Here is a 21347-nt window from a genome sequence, read left to right as displayed (position 1 = left end):
ATTTCTTTAGAATGTGTTGCTTTCGTTTTATCATTCAGAGAAAATTGTTTACTTTATTCAGACTTCAACTTTAAATGTTGTGTTTTTAAAATGCCTGCCAAAGATTATCCTTTGATATTACGCAATTATTATATTATGATTACCACTTGGGTAAAAGTGTTCAGGGATTGTATGAAATGCTTTCGGTAACATGTGACTGAGCTGTTTTTACGTTCTGCTTCTTCAATTTCTTTAGAATTTGTTGCTTCGCTTTATCGTCAGGAATTGTCTGAAATGTTTTCGGTAACACGTCAGACGTATTACATATAATGTTAAAAATCGAGCAGAAAACAGAGATTAGAGCAAAAACGGGCAGGTGGGGTTAAAAAACTAAAACTAAAATTGCTGGACGTGCAGAACGCTTTATGATCCGAAAATTGGATCAGAACCCGAGAATTTCCATGAAAACATTTGCAAAGGAGCCTAACGTGGAATGTAGTATTGTCGTCTATAATGAAGCAGTGCAACAACGATATGGTTTGGGGATGCATTTCAAGTAAAGGAGTAGGAGACTTGGTGTTTATTGATGGTACAATGGACGCCAAACTATTTAAATATATTGAAAAAAAACTTAGCCGGCTGTGCTAAAAACTTTGAGCTTATCACTGAAAATAAACCAAATTTTGAATTTTACCAAGATAACGCTCCAAAGCATAACGAGAATTATGAGCAAATGTGGCTTCTCTACAATTGTGGTAAAGTTATAAATGACCGCCCAGAGTCCCCACATATATTTGTGAGCCTTTTTGAAGAAAGTACGCTCTTAAAAACATGCAAAGAATGCAGCAGGATTAAAAACTGCAATAATGGAGTAATAACAGAATATACCGAACGTATACGTCGTAAAAAAATTGGTACATTCCAAGAAAAACACCTGCAAAATGTTATTGAAATTAACATATATTAAATGCATCAAAAAATTATGTATTCACATATGTACTACTGTGTCCAAAAAATAAGGTGACATTGTATTTATTTTGAAAATTCTTTATTTATTCTTCCAAATCAATTTCATCCCCTTCAAAGTAATCCCCTCCCGACACAATGCACTTATGCCAACGTTTTTTCCAATTTTCGAAACACTGGTTGTAGTCACTTTCCGGGATGGCCTTCAGTTCCGTCTTCGTTGCGGCTTGAATCTCCTCTATCGTGTCAAAACGGTGTCCCCGGAGCGGTCTTTTGAGCCTGCTGAACAGCCAGAAGTCGCACGGTGCCAGATCAGGTGAATACGGTGGTTGCGGAACGATATGGGTTGAGTTTTTGATGAAATGATCACGAATTACGAGTCCAAAAAATTCAATGTTTTCGGTACCAGTCGAGATTTGACGCGCTTGAGGCCCAAAACATCCTTCAAAATGGTATTGACTGAGCCTTTCGATATGCCAACATCATCAGCAAGGTCTCTAATCGTTAATCGACGGTTTTTCAACACCAAATCTTTGATTTGTTGGACGTGAGCTTCGTCAGTTGAGGTTGATGGTCGCCCAGGACGCTCTTCGTCTTCGACACGTTCACGACCGGCTTGGAACTCACTATACCACTTGTAAACATTTTTTTTAGACATAGCCTCATCACCAAAGGCTTTCTGCACCATCCTCAACGTATCCGAAAATTGATTCCGCAAACAAAATTTAATGCAAATTCTTTGCTCAACAAATTTCGACATTGCAAAAAACGAGAAACTCACTTTTAGCAGCTCACAAAACGACGCGTATCTCAAACAGTAAATGAATATTTCACATGAAATTTGACATAGATGTCACTCACAGTACTACCAACCTAAAAAAAAAAAGAATTCTCCTAATCCTTCAAAGCGCGCAGTTTAAAATCAAATGTCACCTTATTTTTTGGACACAGTAGTATGTATGTATTTAGTCGAAATAGTGTTTCATTTGTTTTTCTTGTTTTAGTTCTTTTTTTTTTGCAAAGAATTTGAATTTTTTTTATTAGTTCCCTTTAAATGCTGTGAATAAACGTGAATCAGTACAGAAAAGAAGTTAAAGATTAATAAAGAGTGCTATTTTTTGCTATTGAAATTGCAAAATTTAATTTATTTTCTATGTCACAAGTCAAGCTTAACATACTGGATTTGAACAACCAGACAAACGAAATCCATATATTCAAAATGCAGGAAATCAAAATAGGCGCTCTTCTGGAACAAAAGCGTAATAATGTTGGCAATAGGTCGGGTTTTTTTCGGAAAAAATCTCCACTCTACAAAAACTATATCATGCATGACCGAGAGTTAACAACTCTCTACTAAGCAATAAAATCAAGCAGCTCAAACGGAATCTCCACGACACCTCGAACCTCGCCGTAGCACCCCTCTTCTCTTTAAGCTTCTACAATTTAACTGCAACGTGTATTGTCGAGATAGATGATTTCATGAACTGGCATGAAATTTTGATAGCTGCGGTCCAAGAAAGAAAAGTGCACGGAAGTTACAAACTGATTACCAGTGAAAGCTTCAATGTGCACCGTAAGGAACGCTATCGAGGAAGTGGTGGTGACCCGGCGTTTATAGTTCACCATAATGTGCAATGTTGTCTTGTCGATGTAGACATCGACCGCAAGGACAACACCTTAGAATGCCAAGGTCCAGAAGTCCAGTGAGGTTTTATGAGTCCGCAATATTCAGTCAATTAAAAAATGTTGCCCCTTTGCCCGGCAGGATATAACCCTGAGATTGGTGCGCTTGTCCGAGGTAAAAACCGTTTAATAGTTTGCGACTTTAATACGCACCACGATTTCTGGCATTATAGCCTGCCGAACGATCGTGGGGCGACTATTTTTGGCAGAGCAGATAGACGATTCCGACATTCAGCACATTAAATGACGACGCCCCACCCGTTCTCACGACAGTCGATTCTACGTTACCGGAACGACCCGGATTTATATCCGGCCAAGGACTGTCACTTCAGCAGCATATACGTATGGGGACTGTTTATGCCATTAAAACAACAACAACAACGACGCCCCACCAGGATAATGGGTAACTGCAGCAGCCCGCGTGACCTAACAATTGTTAACACTGTTCTGATTAATAGCATAACTTGGCAAAGTATCTCTTGCATCAGACTATTTACTCGTTATCGTTTCGGTCGAAAAAACTGTATTTCCGGGAATCACAACTCCTAAATTGACATTAGCCAAAACACAAGATCCACGGATAAAGATCTTAATTTGGAGATTCGACAACTGGTAATCGAACATAAGCGGATTTAAAGGAGAGGGTGCCTGACGACCTGCAACTTCACCTCTTATGTGAGCCGGCTCTTGGCCAGCGTAAAAACAGTACAATTACATTTGGAGTACATTTGGATAATTTCTTAAATTTCCCAGAGCGCTGTATTTTAAAGTTCACCTTTCACTTATCTCAGGGAGCAATTTTCCTTGATGACAATAAGTGAAAATTGAGACAAATCTAGCAATCCATCATTCTTGCGTTGGAGCCACTGTATTTCTTCCATATAGAATTTCACTGGCCAGTGCACCGAGTACATCTACACACATACTTTCGATCACTGTCTGGTCTGTCCAAAGTCCTACTAACCAACACTACTATACAAATCTTTTAAAAACAATTATCACAATTGTTGATCACCAGCTTATCTACTTACTTAATACCAAACGTGGGTAAACGTAGTATTTTAGAGGTAGAACGATTTAATATCATTTTGGAAACGCTGTTAAAAACTAAACGGTGACTTTACGAATATAACAAAAATTAGTTCAAAAACGATGCAAGACAATGGTTGTTTACGTGAGAGATTTTTTCATTCAACTTTTAAGGGGAGCTTACATGGTACAACTTTCACATGCAATAAGTTCAGTCAAAGTTGAACACTTTTTTGAATACCTAATGTTTACACGAGGCAACTTTCTTGGAACAGAAGTTCATTTTTAATAATAGATTCACATAAACTAGATTAAAACCTGTAATACCCCATGATCGCGCGATTTTTTATTCCAAATTTTCACTATATTATGAATATATATATATATTATTTTTTAGATATTAAATATCTATATATAAAAAAGAATAATTTAAAAATTTTGCGTAAAACTTTTTCTGCGTAGGCGGCCCTCGGCCGCACTTCAAAAAAAATAACCCTTAATAGTCCAACACCGTCTGCGCAACTGAAAAAACTGAATATATGATATATATTATTTTTTATATATTAAATATCTATATATAAAAAAGAAAAATTTAAAAATTTTCCGTAAAACTTTGTTCTGCGTAGGCGGCCTTCGGCCGCACTTCAAAAAAAATAACCCTTAATAGTCCAACACCTTCTGCGCAATTGAAAAAACGAGATATACGTATATCCAAGATAGAAGCTGAGAAAACACATATGAGGTCGCAGCTGTAAACGTTGAGGCTGGCGTTGATGCAGTGAAGACTCGGTTCTGTGAATTGAAATTGAATCGTCCGAATATGTGAACTAGTGGTTCGAAAGTTAAAGCACTATCATTCAACGGCAGTGTGCTATTCCCTATATTTAAGCTCCAGCTCGAAACAACAGCAACTACAAATCACTGGAGTGTTGCAGACAAAGTTGGTTGTCTCACTCAAGGGCTCCACCGTTGAAGTATTGCAGGCAGTTCAAGAAGCCGAGCGGGGTAACTACGAGAGTGTGATGGCGGCAATAGAGAAACGTTACGAGAGTAACCACAGGCAACAAATATTCCAGATGGAACTGACGAAGACAAATGAGGGCTTGCAGAGGTACGCAACAGAGATTGGGCGGTTGGCATATTTGGCGTATGTGAAAGAAACAGCAGACTTCTTTGACAAGATGAAGCGCCATGCTTTGATCAGAGGTATACGAGATCCGTATACGAAGCGGACAATATATTTAACACCGAGGGAGACATAACTAAAAACATTGTACTACACCAAGCTATTATTGATTTGATCTTAGACCTCTCGAGTTTATAGCAGTTAACGCGATATTTGAGCTTTTTCAATTAGAGATATCGCGTGTTGCGGCCGACCGAAATCATGGTATGCTACGACGTTCACTACGGTGGCGTGGTGGCACTCGGCGTCGTACCAGGTGTTCCGCTGCTGTTGGTATAAGCCACCCACCGTACGCTTGTATCGGGAGATCATTGTCCCTTTACGTCGTTGAGTTGGTCAGTGCTCTGATTGGCTGGAGTAAGAGTTGAGCTGCAAAGCTCCTGACTGTCTCTGGTGACTGCAGCTTTCCGACGTCTAGCTTTCGCTTTTTGCGTTCTGTCGCGTTTTTTCCACACATAAGCGTTTCGAGCCATGTTGGCTACTCAGATTGTGTGCATGTCTAGCGCAATGTAGCAATGCCGTCAATCTGTTATTGCGTGGATTGATCTGAAGATAGTCAGGTAGTTTTGCGTATGTGTCTGTTGGATGCTGGAATCTGGTGCTACTCACTACCATGTTACGCGTCACGGCGAAGTCGATCAGTCTCATATCGTTGTCGGTAGTTTCGTCGTGTAGGTTGTATTTTCCGCCTGTTGAACCAAACACATTAAAGACGTCAAGCACAACATTCATTCCGCGGCGGTGGAAGTGGTGGTAGACTTCTGCCAAACTTCCGTAGGAGCGTTCTTTTCGGCGTGCACCCAACTTAGGCTGTAATCTGGCTTTGACATGGAATATGGCAATACTTTCAACTGAGAAACGAGATGGTGCAGTCTCCGGCTTACCGCAAAACCTACTTTAAATTCGTGCTTCGCGTCAAGACATCTGTAATAAATGTCAAGGGAAGGCTCTTTAGAGCATCCCTGCCCACTTCATCGCCTTTCCTGCAGTGTGATGATGCCAGCCTGATATTCGTTGGGCGTATCAACTACCAATCTCAAATCGTTGTCCGTATATCGTAAGAGATGGTCTTCATCATAAGGGAGAGACTTTCATTGGAGAGACTATTTTACATGGTTGGTTCCAAGCCCAACGCAAATCCCTTAAAGCATGGAGGCTCCCGGCACACATTAGTGCATTGCGGACGGATGTTCGTATCTTAACCAATGGACGCCGCGCAGAGGCAGTGTGTCAACATGAACGAAAAAGAAACAAAGATCGTTCGTGACATAAGCCATGTTAAATGTATTCACATACTTTGCTTTATATTTATGCTTACTGGATGCCCAACAAATTTTTATTTTGCATGGCCAATATTTTGCATTATTTAAATTTTAGGCTGCATGAAATAAATCACTAAGCACAACGACTGAGTTGAAAGCAGTATAGTCATTTGGCAACAAAAGTTCTCTGTTGCCTTACTTCCTCAACTAATATTAGCGCTGTAAGAGGTATTAATAAGCCATTTAACAAGCTTTACTTTCAATATTTCCCAAATGTGACAAGATGACTGTACATAAACCTGCCATAATGGACCTGTTCCGGCAAACCATTTCACTGACGTGATTGCGCGGTACCGCAATGTTCCTGACGTGAAAGCAAATATTATAATTCTTTATGTATGGAGAGGGTTTTTCTGGTTGTGAAATACATGTGCATCCATATTATAAAATTAATTTTTATTTAAGCTAGAGAGGGTTTTAATAGAATTTATGGTAGTCGTAGACGGTGATTGCGAGTACCACTTGAGATCGGAACGTACATTAATTCTACAGGACAACTTGATTAAACTTCATTTATATAAATTCCATTTATTTTTTGTATATAATTTAATATGATAAATGTGCGACAAGAAGGTGTGCGATACAAATTTGAAACAGTTGTCAATTGCGCCGACCATGCTATACGATTAGAGTAGAAAATTGCAAAGTTTTGTGTATTCGTATTTGTCACTTTCGATTCAAAAATGCATGATCAATTTAATTGTCAGTCAAATTCGTTAATGCAAGTTTTCCATTTTGAGCGCCTTTGAATATGATTGCATGTCTATCTTATAATACATATATATATAATTGTCGCGTACACCCTTTTTGGGTGCTTGGCCGAGCTCCTCCTCCTATTTGTGGTGTGAGTCTTGATGTGGTTCCACAAATGGAGGGACCTACAGTTTCAAGCCGACTCCGAACGGCAGATATTTTTTTGAGGAGCTTTTTCATGGCAGAAGTACACTCGGCGGTTTTCCATTGCCTGCCGAGGGGCGACCGCTATTAGAAAACTGTTTTTCTTAATTTTTACGTTCTCTCTATGAATTGCGAATTGTAGTCACGCACCAACCCATTCGGCTACGTCGGCCGCACGTTCACATATAAGTAGATGATCTACTTTTTCGCGCTTAACTCAAAGTCCGTAATCAGAAATCGCGATTTCCCATACAAAATTTCTCTCCTAAAATCTGAGATTATAAAATAATCCTAAATAATAACGACACTGTGTTTTCTGCGTTGTCGATAAATATTATTACGAATGTATGGAGAAACAGCAAAATAAAAACTAAATGAAGTGGATTTCGGCAAAGAAAACAGGTCTGTAAACATAATTCTAATAAAAATTTGTGTTAAATATTATTAGTTAGGGATTCAGTTTACAGAAAAAAGCGTGTGTCCATAAACGTTTTTTCCTCTTATTACTTATTATAAAATGTAATATAGAATAGCCCATGCTCATTGCTGTCATAAGTTATTGCAACCTCAGTGAACGTCGCATACGAATTTACTCCAACTGTTTATTATTAGCAGCCATTGCGCAATTAAATTAGCTATTCCTTCTCCTTGTATTTTCTTCATATCGTTCATAATAATTAAAGAAACCAAAAACCCAAAGCAGTACTTGCATCTGTTTGTCTCTTTTGCGGGGGTAGATTAATTTCGTGGATTTATAAGTGATTAATGCATATGTGAACGTATTTTTACTTTTGGTTGAATTCCTTTAACATAGATTAGCAATTCAGTGGAATATATCGATAGTTTTATCAAGAATTTTAAAGTCGATCGCACAAGTTGGTGCATCTCTACTTGGAATGTATCCATAAATATGGCAATGTTTTGTTAATAGATATTTACATTTTTTTGAATACAGCTTTTTATTTTTAATTTGTTTATCAAATTAAATAATTATGGGAAATTCACGGTCATCGCGAAGTCCTTCAAAACGTCGTCACCATAAAAGTAAGCATAAAAAACATGGGAGACATCGCGATGGGCGAAGAAATAGTGTAGTTGATATGGATCGGACTGAAGACCAATCGCGAAGTATTAATGTGGTAAATAAGAAAAACAAATCGTATGACTCCGTTAGTCATAATGAATTTGAAAGAGATGGCCGGGGATCTAGCTATTCAAAATACAGGTTGTAGTAGTTGATATAACTTTTCCAAAATACATATTTAAATATTGATTTTAGGAAACATTCGCAAGCGGTTAGTAGTTCTACTGACAGTCCATTATCAGATGACTGTTACAATAGTGAAAAAAACCGAAAGCGCCGCAAGAAAATTGAATCAGATCGTGCAGATGTTGTTAAGCAACGCCGACAGGAAGAGAAAGAGCAGCAGGTGAGTTTAGATTAGTATATAGGGATTTTATAGATATCGTTTTTGTAACATTATTGCAAGAAAAAATAATAAAATGAAAATGCTCCGACTAGGAGCGATAATATGTGTAGAGAGATGTTTTTAAAGTAATTGTTTAGTTGTTAAAAATGTCATCTAACAGTATATATTATCAAGGAATATAAAAATGCTTATTGCTGAAGGTGGTACCATACATTAATTTGAATTAAAATTGACCATGTGTTAAAGACAAATACACCCACTTTTAACTACAGTGAACTTATAGTTCGAGTTTTTTGTAGTTAAATGTTTTAAATTCGTTGGCCACACAACACCATTTCTCTATGAGGTTAGACAGTGTTATGGTGCTGAGCGGACCAGCGGCCGAGGCGATGGTGACTTCTCTAGAGCAGCAACAACCTTTATATGTTTTCATTGTTGCAATTTGGTCATAAAACAAATACGGCAACAACAAAAAAGCATGACAATGAGTTTTAAACCAGCAAATAGTAAAAAAAAAACGAATAAATTGCTATGCCCCTATGATAGAAAAACGAAATGTACTGACGAAATAAGCTTGCGTGAACACTAAATGCTCAATATTTATGACAAAGATTGATCTCATTTACTTATAGAATGGAAGAAGCCATAATGTTGATAATGTAATATAAAAATTCAAATACCGCTCAGACAGTATTATAAATGGTTTCTTGGCATCAATAGTGCTGAGATAATCTAATAATATGTTTAGATGTTATGATTTTTTATTATTTGACCAACTTGATTTAAATGATAATGATAATAAAGCACGCCAATCGTTTCTTTGTCGTGATAACCGGCGCGTGCTTTCTTTTGTTTTTCATTGGGGGAGGTTTTTTACGTGGCGGGTCCGAACCCCAGCGCACAACCAAACATCCTGAGCTGTTTCGCCTTCTCACATAAGCTCGCTCTCAAGTGAATGTTTGGAAGCTACCCAGAGGATACTAAGGCGAGACCCGGAAGTTATGAGTTGTTTGGACCATATGCAGAAGAATCGTTCTGGCCACTCCTAGGTAAATGACAATCAGGGACTTTCCCCAATTGCGTGGAACAATGAGACATATTTATAATGCATCTCGTCAATGCTGAATAATTTAGAATGGTTAAATGTCAAACAGTTGATTTTTTCCTTGAAATACTAAATAAATAAATAATAAATTAATTAATAATAAATAAACAACAACGATACCCTCTCCAGAAAGTGGGTATCTGCAAAAGGTTCGCCTGGTAGTTGCCGCTTTCAATTGACCACTTATTTTTTCGCTAAGAGAAAAATTTGTATGCGAAAGCAACAACAAATACTTTGTTAGTAACAACAAATTAAGGATAATCTAGCGAGTTTCTTTATAGCTCACAACTGATATGCTCAGGAATTAGAAGTAAAGACATTTTCTATTATGTTTTGCGTACTTTAGGCGCAATCCACTATGGGTAATTTTACTAATTTTTGATACTTTTCGTACTTAAAAAACTAAATTTTTATTCTTGGCAATTGATAAAGACAACTTCAAAGTAAGTAACGGTGTACTTCGTTTTCGTAAAAAATGATCGACTACTGATAAACAGATAGTCAAAGTAGTTGTACCTGAGAAACGTGCCGAAAGCAGTATATGCAGCCAATTTTGAAAACTTCGACGAAAGTGTTTTAAATAACAAACATTAGTTAAAAAAAAGTTTTGTTGAGAAATACAAATATTTCTTTTATGAATTGTTTTTAGAGAAAAAAAAAATTAATATTTCTAGCATAGCCTGTAATCATTATTTTTTCTTTAAAATGAAGTTTAAATAAACTTTTAAAAAAAGGCCATATTTGGCCGTGTATATACTACAAAAAATACTGAAAGGAAGAATTTCAATTTTAACCTGTAAAATTCATGTTGTAGTTTTTTGCGTTTAGGCAGCCTCCGTTTTCAAAAAATGAAGAAAATAACCCTGAATTTTACAAAAGATAGAAGAAAAAGAATATCTGAATGTAAGACGTGAAAATAAAATTAAAGATAATGGTATATTTTCGTTTTATAATGACGTCGCAGTATGTGAAATAAAATGCAGAACATATTATATTAAAATAAGTGATAGAAAAACATGCTTAAGCTTCACATATGAAAATGATTTAAATGAAATCAGTTAAGGCAAAGAAATTAAAAAAAGAGAAAAAGTTGTTAATAAAGAAATAAAAAATGTTGTATCCGCTTGGGACCGTGGCAGGAGGGAACAACTCAATAAAGAGGCGAAACAACTTTTCAGAGAGGTAGTAAAAATGTAAGCAATTCGCGTTTTAAAACTAATTCGTTTGATATATGTAAATGTTTTATTTTCTATTTATAGGTGGAAAACAAGCAAGCTACGATTAAAAATTTGATGAACCTTAATGGAAGTCAAACCTGATATAGCTGTCGATTTTATTCCCGCGAATCACGGCTCTTTTATTAACCTTATTAAAGCTGGTTAGGTCGGCTTAGCGGGACTCGCTGAGGAAACTTTCACCGCTCTTGCATTTTACCTAATGTACACATAAACGAACGCGAAATCCGCAAGGTGATCACTATTGCGCGGCCTGCTTCGTATCCGCGACATACATTCCAATTTCCCGGCTGTCCTAGCGAACGAGAGTGGAAACTGGTGTAGGTTCGGGAGATTTTTCGAATCTGAGCAGGTGCCAATTTTAGGACCAAGTGCAGCGGAAACAGTCGGGTACATCAAGGCTCTCAGTAATAAGTCTCCTGAGAACGGTTGGTGCAGTACTGACTCATGCGAAAAAAAAAAACAATTATTTCCTGAAAAGGCCCGACAGGACGGTAGCAAAACCCCTTCTCCTTTAGAGGAGTAAGCTATGCGCTCTTATAGGACTGATTACGGGACACAATCCTTGGGGACGACATATGGTCACTATAGGTACGGGTACTGTATACATCTTGTTTGGATGATGCAGATAGTGCAGAACATTTTTTCTGTGGCTGTCCGGTTTTTACCAGACTTAGATGTTTCATTTTTCGGATGTACTGAGAATGGACGAGCTACATTTTCTTTCCCTTCGGCAAAGAGATAAGATTCATACAAAATCTGGGAAGTTTGTTGCGAAGTTATGAACGGGCGGCAATATTGCCCATTGCAATATTGACTGCTTGAAAATAAAAAAAAATTCCGACCATCCACAATTCCATTCCATTCCAAGATAGCGCGTGTAAAATAATAACTGTCGCACAAAAAACACTTTGCTTATTTCTTCAGAATCACTTTCCCATAAAATGTTAGTTATGCCGTTGCATTGCCTACTTATTGCCAACTATTAGATGTAATATTCACATTTCATTTGGTAGTAAAGTTTTGTTTGCATCAACTTTGTTCTAGAACTGCATTGGCAAGACAGGGCAACTTATGAAATTCTATAGTCTATGAAAAGAGTTAATGTGAACAGAAGATTTGTTCAACCAACGGTTTGCTAAGAAGACATTACAGGTGTACGTGAACGGATTCGTAAAAATTAGCCACCAGACCGCGCATTTTATAATTAAGGCGTCAAAATAAAAGCGGAATATGATATAAACAATGTTTAAATAGATCATTTGAAACGTCACGCAATGGAGTTGTTTGGAAATATTGTAGATAATTCTGCTGTGTCGCGAAAATTTTTCAAGTTTCATATAAGCTGAAAAATGATCTTTGTCTTCTTTAGACTTAAACACAATCGATTGTAGCAATTGGTGCTATATTCTTAGCAAACTTGAGAACTTAAACAACATAACTTTGAATAGTTTCAAAAATCAATTTTTAAAAATTTGGAAAAATGCCGCCTGTGAAAGTTTTCTCAACAGTTTGAGTCAAAAAACCAAAGGTAAAAGAATTGAGTCAAATTTGTCTTAAATAATATATATATTTATTAATGATGTACTGTTTTATAAAATAAAGCTATTAATACCGTTGTTATAAAAAAAGGTGCGACAGTTATTTTTTTACACGCATATAATTAATAATTAAAATATAATACTATAAAAATGTAAAGAAGTAATAATAGTAATAGAACAAATATAAGCCCTTAGTTTTGATTTAACCAATTTTTTTTTGACACGGGTTCCTGATTCTTATTTAAAGTAGATGCGCCTGTATATTTTGATGTTGAGAAAATGAAATTTGCAAAGATTTATCGTTTCATTGTTTTTCTAGAACGTTAACATCTGTTACGCCCTTATTTTACTTAGTTTAAGAATTCGCTTTTAATTTTTGAACTCGTTCATCAACACCACACGGGGAACGATATGCTTATAAATAAGTTTAATAGGATATTTCGAAATACGGTTAATGCTTCTACGTGTTTTTTGTTTTTTTAGATAATTAAAGACGAAACCAGTAAGCGCATTGAGCTACTGGTAAAAAAACGAGTAGAAGCTGAGTTAATAAGGCGTAAGGATGAAATTGAAAAGGAGGTACTGCGCCGTGTAGAAGTAGCGAAATCCGAAATGGAGCTGGAGTTAATGTACGAATTGGAAAAGCAACGCGAACAGATTCGTGAGGAAGCCCGACACCGTGAGGTACATGCATTTTACATAATATATCCTTAACTTCTCAAATTTTGGTAGGTCTATAGAGTTCTGTTGTTGTTGTTGTTGTAGCAGAATAAACATTCCCGTGCATATACAGGAATACCGCTGAAGTGACAGTCCTTGGTCGGATATAAATCCGGGTCGTTCCGGTTACGTAGAACCGACTGTCGTGGGAACGAGCCCTAAAGTACTAAATGTCTTTTATTAATTTATGACCTCAGGTGGTCTTGAACCCAGTACCTAATATCGGTAGGTCACGAGCAGCAACAGCTACTGTCTTACGAAAATAGAAAAAAGTAGATTTTAAGATTAAAGATTGAGGTAATGGAAATGCTGCAGCTATTTTAGCCTGTATTTACTTTATTGTCTTTCACTTATAGGTTTTTATAGAAATCACAAATCGAACAGAATGTATAAGAACTAATATAGTTTCTAATTTCCTGAATAAATTCAGGAGGCCACTTTCGATCTTTCCTTCTTACAAAAAATTAACCTCATCTAGTTTTCAATAAAAGCATTTTCATAACATTTTCTAGAGAACTCCATTGTTTCATCCAGTCAACGCATTACTAACAACTATTTCACTCTTAATATCTTTTAATATTTAATTCTATGAAAGCCTTCTTAAGTTTTCTGCGAGTCCGGGTTACATACAGAAAAAGTGTGGTCGTGGCCGCTCCAGGACAGCGTTGTCTGCAGTTTGTGACATCCCCGTCTTTGTTAAGCTGTCCCCACCTTTTCCGGTCACCGTTGGCTTTGCTTACGGGTCTCATCTCCAGTGACTACCCTATATAAAATATAATATACAATACGGCGGCCGCCATAGCCGAATGGGTTGGTGCGTGACTACCATTCGGAATTCACAGAGCGAACCTTGGTTCGAATCTCGGTGAAACACCAAAATTAAGAAAAACATTTTTCTAATAGCGGTCGCCTCTCGGCAGGCAATGGCAAACCTCCGAGTGTATTTCTGCCATGAAAAAGCTCCTCATAAAAATATCTGCCGTTCGGAGTCGGCTTGAAACTGTAGGTCCCTACATTTGTGGAAGAACATCAAGACGCACACCACAAATAGAAGGAGAAGCTCGGCCAAACACCCAAAAAGGGTGTACGCGCCAATTATATATATATATATATATATAATATAAATTTGACTTATTATGAGTTGTACGGGAAATGCAACTTTTTATAACAAAAGTTAAATCCAAGTTGAATATACTTCCACTAAAATTCTCAACTTCTTGCAAGCAAGAGGACGACATATTATGTTCTCCACATGGACCATGCACCATATTTTCAAGAAAAATCAAATAACAACGGATCATGATCTTTATCAGATAGTTCTGCCCAAATTATGTCGTCAATTTCTTGTGGTTGAACTTTGGTTGTTAGCCATAAAAGAATGTGGCAATGTGGTAACGCCGTTTTTGCAATCTACTGTGAGAATGTGACATGTAATATCGCCAAAAAAATTTTTTGTAATTATGTGCACAAACCTTTTCATTTTAAGATGAATAACTCTTAATTCATGGCGATCATAAGACTTTTGCTTATCAAAAAGCTCCTTTTTAATTTCTTGCCAGAGATTGCAGATAAATCTCATAATATCCTGAGTTTTTCCTCACATATATCGAGATGATCCGGTAAATGTCGAAGGAATTATAACTTTCTGTCCAAAGTTTTTAGCATTTTTGTTACTGTCGTAGTTTAATGCATTCTTAGATGTATGTACTCATCCGCGCGTAAATCTCTTTTTACACCGGATGTTTTTTAACTTTCGGTTATCATATTTGCTATCATATTAATAGAACATTGAGCAAATTTTTAAAGAAATGCAGATGATTCAAACTATTTGCTCTAACCATAAAATGATAAGAATAGTATTGCATACACGATATGATTAGAAATGTTTTGATGTGTAATATTGAGGTCGATTATCTCGTGAAGGAAACATCAGGCGATACTGAAGAGGATCGGACGTTCGATGTAATTCAGAAATTCGAAGTTCACCACTGTGGCAAAGCAAATAGTCTCTTGCTCCCTTATCCTCATCAACCAAAAGAACCTCATTCACAGCAGGAATGTTATAATATATCGTCCGATATGATCATTATTAGCTAGATGATCAGCGTTATATATAGAAGTCATAATTTTCATTTAAAAAGTTGTGCTCTAAATTATATTGTACTTGAAACTCATAAGTTTTGTCCTTAAAAGCACTGCGGCTTTATATGAAGGATTTATAAATAGATGGAGCCGTTTAGCTATGGTAATTTTTGCTGCAAGCATCATAAGTAGTTGCGAAAGGGAAATGCTCAATGCTATTGGTATTATACTTGTTCCAATCAGCTTAGTCAGCTTTGAATTTCGCCGATATTGAACTGTTCTCAATTTTGAAGTGAGTCTGTAAGATAGTGGTTATCGAGTTATCGGTTATGATATAACGATATCGTGTGTGAACCATTATTTAGTACTTAAAGTATACATCGTGCAAGTTGCGGGAGGTGAAGATGCTAGTCATTATACTTGGGCGTATACAGGGTGAACGATATGAAGTGTTACCTATTAAACACACCATAACTTACTTTTTTGTGTAAAATTAGTTTTTATTGATTTCAAAGACAAAAGTGTTCAAAAATGATTACAATTTTAACATATATTCACTTTAGCTCGATATGACCGCCGTTTGCCTTGACTATAGCCTTCAAACGGTCAAAAAATGAGTTGCATGCTGCACGAAAGTGATCTTGAAGTATTTTGGCCCATTCTCGTATAATCGCTTTTTTCAGCGCATCTATACTGGCATATTTTTTAGTCCTCACCTTACTCTCCAAAATGGACCAGATGGAATAGTCCATCGGATTTGCGTCTGTCGAATTCGAAAGCCATTGTGTGGACGAAATGAAGTGTGGAACATTCTTGGGTCACACGAGCTTTATGAGACGGTGTCGAGTCCTGTTGGAACGTCCATGGTCTACGACTGAAATGTTTGCGTGTCCACGGCTCTAAGGCAACTTCTAAAACATTTTCCCGGTAATAAGTCGCATTCACTTTGACACCAGGCTCGATAAAAACGTTTGGAGAGCGTCCATCAACGGTCATTGCGGCCCAAACCATTACTTGCGATGGGAAATTGCTCGAGTGGCCATACGTAGGCTCAAATTCTCGTATGAGCGTTCGGTCAAGTAAACACGATCGTTTTGAATGTTTATGAACTGCTTAACTGGGAAATTTTTTTCATCAGAAAACACAATGTTAGGAAACTCGCCACGTTCGTGCAAGCGCAACAACTCCTTTGCTCTTTCGCACCGAACTTTTTTTTTGCTGGGGTGAAAGATCGTGTGCTTTTTGGAACTTGAGCTTATTTTTCAATATGCGTCGAATGCTGTCTTGCGATATTTCAGTTCTTTGGCCATTTTTTTTCCACTTCGACGTCGATTTCGTTCAAGTCGAGCCTTCACTTTCCGAACCATTTCTGGCGTTGTGGCGGTTTTTTTTGGTCCACCTCCATAGCGTTTTGCAATGCTACCAGTATCATTGTGTAACGTTTTATATTCGTTTAACTGTGACGAGTTGTGTATTATTCTGTTTATTGTGATCATTGGTTTGTGATGTTAGTAATACTGAGTATAATGGAGTAATTATGGTGAGGAGAGAACTGATAAATTCATTTACGGTATTCTTCTTCAGTGGCATGTGGATCGTTTGTCACAATCTCCATGCGTTTATTTAACACTAACCGCACCGGTGTATCACCGCAACCGGTCAATTGACCGGTTCTGAAATAATTGATTTTTTTTTAAACAAATTTTTAATTTTTTCTAATACATACATAAATCAAACACAAAGAAAGGGAAAATTGCTAAATTTGGTAATATATGAATCTATATAAAGTTAAATTAACCAAGGAACAAATAGTCAGTTTATATCTTTAAATTCAATTTTGTAACCGGTCAATTGACCGGGCGCGGTACGGTTAGTGTTAATAACGTCATAATATCCGTCCTCCTCAAATTAGGCGTATTCATCGAAAACTTGAGCAAAAGCACGCACTGTGTTAACTGTTTGTATTGCCTCCTCATAAATATCGGGTGCGCGATCAAGCAGACCCGAAGGCACGCAGTAATCAGCCCAAGGATTCCAAAGATGTCAAGCTGGTCCAAATAACTAAATTTAAAAACATATGTACAGCAAAAAATTTAAATTTGAACATAAAATTATATAATGAATAACAAAAAGCTCATACAACTCATCGCTCCATCCCCTGCGATATTCGCCGTTGCCAACGTGCAAAGGTGAAAAATCTTTCGTAGAATCTTTCCCTCAAACACTCCAAACGACGCTTCATCGGATATTGTCTTCGTCTACGCTTCTGCGTCATACGTTAGTTAGTGTTAGTTTTGTTCATCGAGAGAGAACTTTCCTACTTAGTTCAAAGTAGCACTTGTTGGCAAGAGAGATTCGTCGTCGGATTTCCAGGCTGACATTGTTATCGGTATTAATGCTGGTTCCTAAATAAACGTAGTCTTTTATAAACTCGAAACCATATCTGTCAACAGTGACGTGGGTGCCGACAAGCGAGTGCGCGGGTGTTGACAGTCACTTTTACAAAAACAAGATACAACAAGCTCAAATGCTATCACGTTTAGTTCATTCGCCTTGGCATATGTCCTATGTTATTGAAAAGAGAGAAGTTTCAGTAGTAGTTCTGATGAGTATTACTCGTAATATGGTTTTATTTTGTGTATTACCTTAGCTGTGACTTGGGTGTTTTTGTGTGTCAACAGCAATAGAAGAGCAACAATGGGATTTTTTTATCTAAAAATTGGTTTTGCTTGACGCAAACCACGGTTTTTTTTTGCTGTTTGGAGTGTTAGGGCTTGCTTCTGGCAATGTGGTGTGAGCAGTTGACAAATTTAGCTATAAAGTTTCTTGTCCTTTGTAAAAATAAATTCATATTTGTTATTTTTATAAACAGGAGTAGGCATACATATGTTATGAGCTGAAATTAATGTGATTGAGACTGAGGTTGCTTGTTTATTACTTAGTCGCTTTAAAAAAATCGGTTTGGCCTTAAAAATCGATGTTCGGTCGTTCTTTACAAATTATTATAAGTTCTCTTCCTGCACTTGTAGGACGATATCAGGACGCGCATCACAAATTGGAGGACCCCTAATAAAGGAAACACACGCCAATTGTAATAATACTATTCATTACTATGGCACATGACTAAAAACCGACTATATAATGTTTGATTTCGCCTGAATTTATACACTTATTTGTATGCTGCCAAATTCAGTTATAGACATGGTCTTTCATGTCTACTTCACGCTATAAATTGAAAAGAAAAAAATTGCAGGATCTGTTTTTATTTATTGTAGTATGTCTGTCACATAAATGATTTAAGAAAGTGAAAAGTTAGTCATTAAGGCTACTATATATGAGTTATAAAAAATTTATTCCATGTACTAACTAAAAAATTCTATTTCTTAATAGGAATTTGAGAAAAAGAAGCGAGAGGAGCTGGAAGGTATATTTGCGGAAAACAATCGAAGAATCGAAGAGGCTCAACGAAAATTGGTATGGAAATTTCAAATTAACCTTAAACATCGTTGTGTAATTAGTAAGTTATATATATGATAAAAAGAACGCTTAGTTTAGTCGGTCACAGCAATATGGCTGAAGCGTAATTTTTATTTCAATTATAAACGGAAGCGAGAAGCTTGCCTTAAGCGCCTCACTTATACACATACTTATTGTGGCAAACACGAAAGATTAACTGGCCACAAAAACCGAGCGAATGAGATACTAAAAAAAAAACATGAATATGCCTTGACATCGGAGGACAATACAGAACAAGGCCAGAAGAACAAGTAGCCAAATCTGGAAGTTACGATAGATATTAAGGACAGGTATATAAGCAGAGGTACATACGCACAAAGTAATCAGACGTGAGCTAAACATGTGAACGTGTAAACGTAAATTACAGCGATAAAGTGTTGATATTAAATAAAACAAGTTGTGTTGGATACACACGTAACAATTTCGTAACAATTAGTGTCAGAAGCGGCATTGTTGAATAAAGTCCTATAAAACTGCATCCTCAAAATAAACATGGCAAAGTTGACAGAACTTATGATTCAGCGCGGCTTATCAACTTCAGGAAACAAAGCAGAGTTACAACCACTGCTGCGCGAGGCTATAGAAATACAGAGCGTCGATGTAGATCGATATGTGCTCCAGCTGGAAGCTGAGGAATCATTGACCAAAGTGGAAGAGAAGACAGATAATGTAGGACCTTCCCCAGGAATAGACAACTATCTTCGCAAATGCCATTGAATTGTCCGAATATTTCAACCAGTGGTAACAAAGTAAAAGTTCCATTCTTCGACGGCACTGTATCATTCCCAATATATAAGTTCCAGTTCGAAACAACTGCAGATAAAGTTGCTGCATTGGTTGTCTCGGTCAGGGTTTTCGCCGTCGAAGTACTGCAGACAGACGGAACTGACGAATCGCTAACAGTGGACAAATGAGACCTTGCCGGGATATGCGACAGAGATTGAGTGTGTAGGACATTTGACGTATGCGGTACGATGGGAGGGGCATATGTAGCCAAAAGCAGGAGCTCAGGTAGAAAGAAGTATAAGATCTTAGGAGAGAAAGCATCTCAAACATCGTATGAGGGGCCATCATAGAAATACTGATGCACTATCTCGGCGAACTTGTTCTATTGAGATTAACATGAGATCAATGCAGTTGCAGTTGATGAGTGAGAACCAAGTGCGATAAGAAGTCAATTGACTGGTGTTGACCTGGAAAACATCATGAAAGCGAAAGACACTAGAGAGAGACATCTAAAATTGAAATAGCGATAGAAAGTCCTGTGGTTAAGGCATATTAAAGGCAATGAAATAGTCTTAACGTAATGAATGGGAAATTAATTAGGAAAGCGAAAAAGGAAATCATTAGCGTAATCTGATCAGAGTTCCTAAATCCTGAAGTGCATCCGTGTTAGAGGAATTCCACAATGGGCGAAATGGAGGTCATCTGGAGAAGATTATGCAGCGGTTTTACTGGGTAGATTGTAGAGAATCAGTTGCCAAATAAATTCGAAATTGCTCGCAGTGTATGGTAGCGAAAGGTCCAAAGAAGAGAAGTTTTGGAAGACTACAGCAATATAACTCGGGTTCACCATTTGAGCGAGGAGCCATAGATGTAACGGGTCCGTTTCCAACTAGTGACTCCGGTAACAAATATGTGCTCGTTGGACTACTTCAGTAAGTGGCTAGAAATGAACGCTCTAGCAAACCATTGCAGAGGTTTTTATCCAGAACTGGGTGACTAGGCTTGGAGTATCTATTGAGTTGCATTCGCTACATATTTGAAAATTGAAATTTCGAGCATTCGTTATATGGAAAAACACCCAACTTCTCAGCAAAAAAAATTTTAAAAAATCAACGTAATTTTTGGGCCTCTTGAAACTTGCGCTTTCCTAATACTAACACTGCACTAATAAAATTCAATGCATACTCGCAAATTTTCCCGAAATTCTGATTAAAAAGTTTAAAATTTTTATGAAAATTCGCCGATCTTGTATAAATTTTGTACAAAGTTTGAAACTTTGCGTTATATGGTTTTTGCTGTAGTATAAATTATAGTTCTATAAAAAAATAATTGAAATTAAAAAAATAATAAAAATTTGTCAATATTTGGAGTACACATTATTTTGACGCTGACTGTATATACATATAAAGAATTTTTAGCTTATTTTAGATGTCGTATATAAAATTTTAATATACTTGAGCTATACGAATAAATTACTTTAGCCCGTAACTTTAACTTACACATTTCTCAAAAATTGCTTTCTTTACTTTGTAGGCAGAGGAACGTTTAGCTATGATTGAAGAGCAACGGCTAATGGAAGAAAAACGTCAGCGAATGCGCAAGGAAGAGGAAAAACGGGTCAAAGAAGAACAAAAAATGATACTAGGAAAAAATAATTCAAGACCGAAACTGTCTTTCTCGCTGAAACCTGGCATTTCGTGATTGTTTTATTTTTATTTTTTACGTAAGCTCTAACTTATTAAAATAGTATAAATAAAATAAAAATACTCAATACAGAGTAAAAGCTGTACAAGAATGTACAAGAAAAAAATATCAAAAGCAAATATATTGGCTGCTTCATAGGGAGTTTAACATCATAATTGTACTGGCTTATTTGTCACGTATTCTTGCTCTCTTCCGGTCATTCCTTAAGACGACGAAGAAACATAAG

General features: G+C 36.8%; 2 protein-coding genes across 2 annotated transcripts in view; one reads left to right on the top strand and one right to left on the bottom strand.

Moving 5' to 3' along the window:
* The window catches only part of LOC129247130 (very long-chain specific acyl-CoA dehydrogenase, mitochondrial), a 42954-nt gene extending 39123 nt beyond the window's left edge, over window positions 1-3831 (bottom strand). Inside the window, exon 1 of the mRNA XM_054886076.1 lies at window positions 3660-3831. Within this exon, the coding sequence (XP_054742051.1) occupies window positions 3660-3715 (56 nt within the window). The 5' untranslated portion in view covers window positions 3716-3831. The remainder of the gene's footprint in view (window positions 1-3659) is intronic.
* Window positions 3832-7938: 4107 nt separating this feature from the next.
* On the top strand, window positions 7939-21276 carry LOC129248585 (UPF0430 protein CG31712). The gene is made up of 5 exons (XM_054888198.1): window positions 7939-8287; window positions 8342-8492; window positions 12857-13057; window positions 18566-18649; window positions 20951-21276. The coding sequence occupies exons 1-5, from the start codon at window positions 8055-8057 to the stop codon at window positions 21116-21118; spliced, it is 837 nt and encodes a 278-aa protein (XP_054744173.1). The 5' UTR covers window positions 7939-8054; the 3' UTR covers window positions 21119-21276.
* Window positions 21277-21347: the final 71 nt, after the last annotated feature.

Source organism: Anastrepha obliqua, chromosome 5 (genome assembly GCF_027943255.1).
Source record: "Anastrepha obliqua isolate idAnaObli1 chromosome 5, idAnaObli1_1.0, whole genome shotgun sequence".
Lineage (NCBI taxonomy): Eukaryota > Metazoa > Arthropoda > Insecta > Diptera > Tephritidae > Anastrepha > Anastrepha obliqua.
Note: the sequence above shows the minus strand (reverse complement) of the source record. Positions and strands in the feature narration are given on the sequence as shown.